Raw genomic sequence first — 8,569 nt, 5'->3', positions numbered from 1 at the left:
TAATGATCTCTAAAATAGCATCATATGACCCCTTTAATATTTGCTGTACTGTTCTGATGAATGACAGAAAAGTGTACAACTGAGCAGCTACAGCCAGCCTTTAATGCAAAACATGAACAATACACTGATACTTTAGATTAAAAAAATAAAAAATTTAAATGAAATAGGCTTTAAACATGATATAAAGCATAAAGGAAAACGTACTTAACCCTCTGGCGTTGTTTGGTCATTTTAGACTGGAATTTTTTTTTTTTTTTTTTCGAAATTCTGAAAAACTACTTCATCGGAATGGTATGAAACTCAATGACTAACAAAAAAAAAAAATAATCATGGACTTGATTCGAAAAAGCTAAATGGTCGGAAAAAAAATAGTCACACTGGTGTTGTTCACGGTCAAAAATTACCGCCATTGGAAATTAATGGGAAATATGCAAAAATACAAAAATACAAAGATTTTTTTTTGTGTATACAATATACAAATATACAAATTGTGTATACAAAAATACAAATCATTCATCATGCAGAAAAAAATGTGCACAGCAATGAAGGGGTGACACTCTAAAATATCAAGAGTGCAAAATAGCTTTAAAATAGCAAAATAAATTTAAACTTTGAACACACACAAACACACACACACACACACACTCACAGACACACACAAACACACACACACACACACTCACACACACTCACACAAATGAACTTGTGTGGCTGTAACAATATGGCAAAATTAAGCCAGAACACTCAAATAAGAGGTTGAAATCAGATTGAGTAATCTATGACAAAGCATCCTTGATTTTTTTTTACTTTGATGTTATGCGTAATAAAATGTCTTTCTCTGTGTTCAGGTTTGACTGTAGTAAAATTAATACAAAACTGATATTTCAAACCAACATTAAAAAAAATATAATCTAAACCTTTACAAAAAGTTGTTTGAGAATGTTTAAATGTATTTCCAGATCCACAACTTAAAAAAAAAAAAAAACTGTATGTCTAAAAACAAATAGGAAATCTAGTGGCTAAAACATGGAATTGCAGAGGCTTTTCTTATTTTACTCCAACCAGATGGTACTATTCTGACTTCAAAAATTGGATTTTAAAGGCATTATCTCTATTTTAACATGAAATACTGCCAGTACAATGAAATTATCTCAAAATACAAAATAAAAAATATTATTGAACAAAAATATATTACATTGATTTTACTGAAAATAAAAAAAAAAAGCTAAGTTTCAGGTGTCCGTTTACTTTTGACCGCGAACAACACAAGTGTGACTCCCAAATGAACAATACCAGAGGGTTAAGTGATTACACACTTTTGCAATTCATTAACCTTTAACTGCTATTTTAACCCATATGATCTGCAAATTACTTCAGCCATATCATGACACTCCTGTCAATCATTCAGGTCTACACCCACAAAGTGATTTGTAAAAGCTGTAAAATGTTTCTCAGAGTCCAAAACACTACATCATCTTCTTCTTCTTAAAAAGAAAGAAAGAAAGAAAGTGGAAAAAATCATAATGAAATATTTAAATAATGAGAACATCAGTCATTAGGAAAGGCTACTAGATTGTGTTTTGTCTCTATGTAGTAGGTGCTCTTACTTACTGGAATGTTTTCATACACAGAAGTGTTCAGTTCAGGTTTACAGGTATTAGAGCCATGTTGAGCAGCCTTTATGAATGAACAGACAAAGTATATTCAGCACTGTGTTATTTAAATTTTCATATAATTATTGGTTAGACATTTGGCATTTTTACACTGACATTGAAGAGCGTTTTTGGCCAAAGGTGAGGAGAGTTTAGTGTTTTATAGGAAATCTGTAGCAAAAATACTTACAGTTACATTCTCATACACAGGATCAGTCATTTCAACATTGCAAGCTTTGTGTTGGCCATTATGATTCTTCTTTGCCATTAAAAAAACAAAAACAAAAACAAAGAATAGAGAGAAAATAAGTAATGTCTATAAACAACTCAATAGATAAAAAGTCAACTACATTCAGACTTTCAATCCTTGAGTGACCAGTTAATTTACCTGATCAGTAAACTACTGATAGCAAAATATTTTTTTCTCACCTGAGCATTGTGTGCACCATTTCTGTTTTTAATCCATCTGCAAAGACCAACACAATTACAGCCAATCAGGACTTGTCTGAAGCTATGATTTTGAACCAATGACATTTCTTTATAGGATGGGCCGTTTTGAATGTGATGAAATCTGGTGCATCTACACGGTTCCATTTTGGTACAGTTTACTCGCATTGCATTTACCATGCTATGGGGAAAATCTGTTTTCTCCGAATAATGGAGCCTGATTTGTTAATATTTGTGTAGCATATTTCTAGCGCCGTTTGCAAATGTGGCACATGCAGGGCATTCCTGCACACCTTGGATGAGCACTCTGAGTATGCCGCCTACTTGGCAAGCCCAGGCAGAGACTGCGCTCACTGAGATGAGCTACTGTCATTGAGAGAACATGAGTCTCACATTGCTGTACTCGCGGATCGCTTTCGTTAAAGAAAGCAACCCTGCTCCTTGTGTTCCCCCTTGTGTTTTCTTCCACTCAGGAACCTCGGAGGAAAAAACATTGGAGTTATGTGGCAGAGAAGATGGGTCCTAATCAGCTCACGGACCAGCGCCCCTCATCAGGTGTAAGCGGGTTGGTCCCTTTTTGGGGTTTCCACAGAGGATTGTACCGATGATACGCTGTCATTGGCAGCTTCTAATGTGGAGGATTGAGTGAATTCCATGAAGAACTCCGCCCCCCTGTTGTATAGTGAGCCAGATGACAGCACACCCGGTCTGGACACCGAACTCATATGTGTCCTCACCAAGGCTGTTGAGTGGCTCGGCTTGGAGTGGTTTGTTCTGGATGAGCCTGCACCTTGACAAATGGATTCTACATCCATGGCATAGACTGTATAAAACATGGACGTAGTGTCTGTGACGTCACCCGGAGGTTTTTGAAGATAATTTTTGAAGCCCAAAGTGAGTGGAGCTGGCCATTGCCATTTTGGCAGTGCGCCACTGCGCATCACTCCCGGATAACCGAAAATGGGCAAAGAGGCAGGATGTGGGTGGAGCTGAGGTGCCTGCTTGTTGAAAGCACGCCCACCTAGCTCAACAAGCAGGCAATTGACCTGTCACTCAAGTGGCCACGCCCTTAATTATGCAAAACTTTAAGGCTTAATATAATTTAAACGGAAGAGTTATAAATTATAACTCTTATAATTATAATTAATTATAATTAATTAATGAATGGCAAAATTAACTATATAGAACACTTTTTGTACCAGGCTGTAAACAAACCTTTTCTGCTGTAAATTTGGGTGTATTAGCATGGGGGGGTCTATGGGATTGACTCCCTTTTGGAGCCAGTCTCTAGCGGCCTGTTGATGAATTGCAGTTTAAGTCACTTAAGTATTGGATTCAATAGAGAAACCAGAAGGTTGCCGCTTGGTCCAGGGCGCTGCCAGCGAGCCCCCCTCAGAGACTTGCTCTGTTCTTCACAATGAACTTACTAGTTTGTGGAGTGTTCCCTTCTTGGTCTGTGTCTACTTTTCAGTCTTGGCTGCCCTCACCTCTGTTGACAGCGCCGAATAGAAGAGGCGGTTGTGTGCATCTTTGCCCACCCATAGCCATGGGATGGCAGGCCAAGGCTGTCCACCTTTCTTAGCCCTGCAGAGCCACTTCGTTCCTATATAGCGTACTCTGCAACTGGTCAAGCTGGTTCCGCTCCCTGTCGGTGTCAGGACTATTTTTGTCTGAGAACTCCATCCTCATGCCCTCACGATGCTATTGCATATTGTTCCCCATAACGTGGTAAACACAATTTGAGTGAACCGCATCGAAAGGAAATTTTAGTTACTAATGCAACCTCCGTTCCCTGAGATAACAGGAACTAGCATTGCGTACCCAGCCATGCTTCAAGCTGCTACAAGTCGATGCTGCCACTTATCAGTCAGAAGATTCTGATGAAATGGCACTCAGCGCCAACTTATATAGGCAGTCAGCCCCCCTGTTTTGGTGGGCTGAAATGCCATTCGTGCAGCTATATGAACATTAATAAATCAGGCTTCAATATTCATAGAAAACTGAGATTCCGCATAGCGTGGTAAACACAGTGCTCGTTCCAATTATCTTTTGGAACCAAGGTTGTGTTTAGTAACCAGATTGTTTACCCCAGCAATGATCTGAGCTTCAGACTTCCTTATTCAATACCTGAGTGAGTAGCTATTAGTGTGGAAAGAGACCATCATGAAGTCTCACTGAATTCACAACCTTCTCACTCATTTACAGACATTGCATAGTACCACACACACATATCGTACACAATCAGCATCGTGATGATGAAAATTGCAGCTCCACAAGCTCCACAAACCATAGATATGTGTAATATCACCAGACGTCCTACAACAGAGACAAGAGTGTAAAACACCAGAACAGATTCACTTGCTTCACTTTAGAAAGAGTAAATAAGCTGCTCTACCTTTAACAGTGACAGTAACAGCATCTGATCTCTGAGATCCGTGTTGATTGTGAGCCTCACAGTAGAAGCGTCCACTCTGTAGTGCACTGAAACTCTGTCCAGATCCAACAGCTGAGCTTTGATTCTCCTTAAACCAGCTGATTTCTGCAGGTGGGTTTGAATCACTGCTGCAGCTCAGAGTCACTGAATCTCCTTCCCAGAACTGACCAGACTGAATGATGGACACTGAGATGTTCTTTGGAGGGTCTAAAAACAATCACTATATTAATTATTTAAGACCTCTAACACATTTTTAAATTGCTAATGTGAACTGAGATTATAAAAACAGAAAATAGAAAATTGGCATATTGTGTTTTATGATAAACTCACACATGATATTTAAAGTCACAACATCAGAGTATTTCTCTCCGTGTTCATTGGTGGACTTGCACTTGTATTCTTCACTGTGATCAGAGCTGATCTTTGAGATGCTGTAGATTCTTCCAGACCCTACAAATGTTCCTCCTTTAAACCAGTTGATTTCTGCAGGTGGGTTTGAATCACTGCTGCAGCTCAGAGTTACTGAATCTCCCTCCACTATTTCACCAGATGGACTGATGGACACTGAGATGTTCTTTGGTGGGTCTAAAGAGGACAAAAATGAAAAGTGTATCTCCAAACATAAACTCGACAAGTTATTAAAAAGTACTAAAGAATATATACTCACACATGACACTGAGCTGAACAGCAGGCGAGATGTAAGTGTGTTCATGTAGAGCACAGCTGTATCTGCCTGCATCCTCTCTTCTGACTGACTGCAGCAGGAGTTGATTGTTTCTGTCTCTTCTCTCAGTTAATGGCTGTGAGTTTCTGTACCAGATGAATGTTGCTCTGTCAGTCAGAGTGCAGCTGCTTTTACATGTCAGACGCACTGAATCTCCCTCTGTCACTCTCTCAGGAGCCTCCACCTGAAGATCTGAACACAACACACACATTATATCTAGTGCTGCTGTCATACACTGATTATTATTCAGCATAATGCACAGAAGAAGAGTGAAACCTCATTAAAAAAAAGTCACCTGTCACAGTAAGAGTCAATCCTTGTTTGCCAAGCCATTTCACATTATCTTTATCAGTTGTGAATCTGAAATAGTACTTGTGTTCGTCCTTCTGTGTCACATGACTCAGTCTGATGGTGCAGTTCTGCTGTTTATCTCCCAAATACCGAAGCCTCTGACTGTATTCAGGGTCCTTAGACAGATCTGGAAACTCATTTTTAGCATTTTTAACATTTGTTTTGGTCCAGAACACATTCATGATCTGAAGTCCAGTAGGGTATGTATAAGTGCAGCTCATTAACACTGATGAGTCCTTTAGTGCACAGATGTGTGGATGGATGTAATTCACATGCTCCTTCTCACTATAAGCCCCTAAATAAAAATCACACTGAATAAATTAGCAGCAGCTTGTGCATAAAAATGCAGTGTGCAAAAAAAGTGTTTCTGTTGCAGAGACTCTCTGTGAATCACGAGCAGAAAGATCAGAGGAAGAGGAGGAGCCATTCTGACTGACATCACCATAGCAACACCTACAACAAATGCACAGTGGCTCAATTTTCAGCTTTAAAGTCAGCATGAACCATAAGAAGACAATACTGCTTCATTTTTCAAAGAAAATAACAGTAACACTGTAACCGTCATTTTCTTACTAGAACTTTTGATTGACAGCACGTCATAGACAACAGTACAATACTGCCAGAACAATAATTTGTAATTTCATATTCAGAAACTGTTATAAAGCTCCTCAACTGAGTTCAGTGCATTGCTAGTGTCTACAATATATGCACTGGGGCTAGTTGTCACACCTTTAAATACCTCTTTCTGTATAGATACACAATTTAAAGTCTTGGGTATAAAAGTCTATTGAATATTATCACTGCTATTGTTCAGCTGAAAAGTTTATGAAACACACCTCCGTGAAGTTGGCTCCCCATAAAAATAAATAATCACCAAAACTATACCATTTGTTTGTGCCGCAAAAACGAAAGTTTGTGCTGGTTTGGTCTTTGAGATATTAAACATTATTTTTTTTACCATGTGACGTCACTCTCCACCCCACACCGTCCAAATCCCTCCAAACCGGTGCCGTTCATTTGTGCTTGGTTTGTACCGTTAAAAGAAACCATGTAACCATGACCTCTTCTGAAATATAATGAAAACTTCACTATCCAGCCCATTAGCGCAGTTAGTGTTCGTGCCTTAAAATTTTAAGTTTAGTCAGCTCCAAGTTTTCACTAACTTCATATTTCAAGTTGACCAAGCTTACATTTCAAGGCAGCATTAAAGGGATAGTTCACCCAAAAATGAAAATTTGATATTTATCTGCTTACCCCCAGGGCATCCAAGATGTAGGTGACTTTGTTTCTTCAGTAGAACACATATGATGATTTTTAACTCCATCCGTTGCAGTCTATCAGTCGTATAATGCATGGCAATGGTAACAAAATCTATGAGAGTAAAAAAAAACATGCACAGACAAATCCAAATTAAACCCTGCGGCTCGTGACGACACATTGACGTCCTAAGACACGAAACGATCGGTTTGTGCCAGAAACCGAACAGTATTTATATATTTTTTTACCTCTAATACACCACTATGTCCAACTATCTTTGGGCGCGCGCACGGCATCCGATGCGCTAGGTGTGTACGCGCTCTGGCGTAGTTTACGTTAAAGGGTGTGTTGATATCCAGCCGAAGAGCAATCAACCATAACCTCAGGCGAGCAGGCTCAGAAGTTGGGAATACGTGGAAAGTCACCACTCCCGAATGAGTTCGCGCGAGAGAACGTAATCTTTTAGTTTCAAGTCGGTTTGAACAATCCGGATAAGCGCAAGTAAGTACCATTTTGATTAGCCATCGTACCTACAATATTTGTGCACTGTGTAAACAATGAGTGACGTATACGCGCGAGAGATCACTTCCAGCGCTTGCGTAAACTACGCCAGAGCGCGTACACAACTCACGCACCGGATGCCGTGCGCGCGCCCAAAGACAGTTGGACATAGTGGTGTATTAGAGGTAAAAAATGATATAAATACTGTTCGGTTTCTGGCACAAACCGATCGTTTCGTGTCTTAGGACATCAATGTGTCGTCACGAGCCGCAGGGTTTAATTTGGATTTGTCTGTGCATGTTTTTTTTACTCTCATAGATTTTGTTACAATTGCCATGCATTATACGACTGATAGACTGCAATGGATGGAGTTAAAAATCATCATGTGTTCTACTGAAGAAACAAAGTCACCTACATCTTGGATGCCTTGGGGGTAAGCAGATAAACATCAAATTTTTCATTTTTGGGTGAACTATCCCTTTAAGTAAAAAAAAAAAACGTTTTTTTTTTTTTTTAAGCGAGTCTAATTTGTTCTAATTCATTTGTGCTCGATTTGTGCCATTAGAATATTGAACATCTATTCCCCCTAGAAATAACAAATATAATTCAGGGCGCCCTCCGTCCATGCCAACCGGCTCTGTTCGTGTGTGCTGGATTTGTTGCATTAAAATGAACATTCAATTTATTTTTTCTCCGTAAAACATTACAAATATCTGGAGGACAAGTGATGCCATGCAAGCCGCTCATCCAAATTCCTGTCTTGTATAGTTTGCAAATCTGCTGGTTTACAATGTTTTTCTAAGTTTTATTGCCAGTGACTTCATCAAGCACCAAATCCAAAATTTTCTTTGTGTGTATAACATTGTGTGACTGAAATTTTCTCGGAACAGGCTATTGCAACTTAATATCACATGTTCGTGTTCTTGATTGTTGTTATTTAATCTAATTTGTTACAGAAATGGAACATAGGCTCTTTAATGTTACAACGTTATTTTGTACACCCCTCACATTTTTGTAAATATTTTATTATATCTTTTCATGTGACAACACTGAAGAAATGACACTTTGCTACAATGTAAAGTAGTGAGTGTACAGCTTGTATAACAGTGTAAATTGGCTGTCCCCTCAAAATAACTCCACACACAGCCATTAATGTCTAAACCGCTGGCCACAAAAGAGTACACCCCTAAGTGAAAATGTCAA

The 8,569-nt window shown here is 39.0% G+C and overlaps 1 protein-coding gene across 1 annotated transcript in view; it reads right to left on the bottom strand.

The window, feature by feature from the left end:
* Positions 1-4,290: 4,290 nt before the first annotated feature.
* LOC107707705 (B-cell receptor CD22-like) overlaps positions 4,291-8,569 on the bottom strand; it is a 15,139-nt gene continuing 10,860 nt past the window's right edge. The window contains exons 5-7 of the mRNA XM_016511798.1: positions 4,864-5,118; positions 4,495-4,740; positions 4,291-4,415 (exon numbers count right to left, since the gene is read on the bottom strand). Of these exons, the coding sequence (XP_016367284.1) occupies positions 4,291-4,415; positions 4,495-4,740; positions 4,864-5,118 (626 nt within the window). The remainder of the gene's footprint in view (positions 4,416-4,494; positions 4,741-4,863; positions 5,119-8,569) is intronic.

Source organism: Sinocyclocheilus rhinocerous, unplaced genomic scaffold (assembly GCF_001515625.1).
Source record: "Sinocyclocheilus rhinocerous isolate Xijiao unplaced genomic scaffold, SAMN03320098_v1.1 scaffold655, whole genome shotgun sequence".
NCBI classification, from domain to species: domain Eukaryota; kingdom Metazoa; phylum Chordata; class Actinopteri; order Cypriniformes; family Cyprinidae; genus Sinocyclocheilus; species Sinocyclocheilus rhinocerous.
This window is presented reverse-complemented; position numbering and strand designations above follow the sequence as displayed.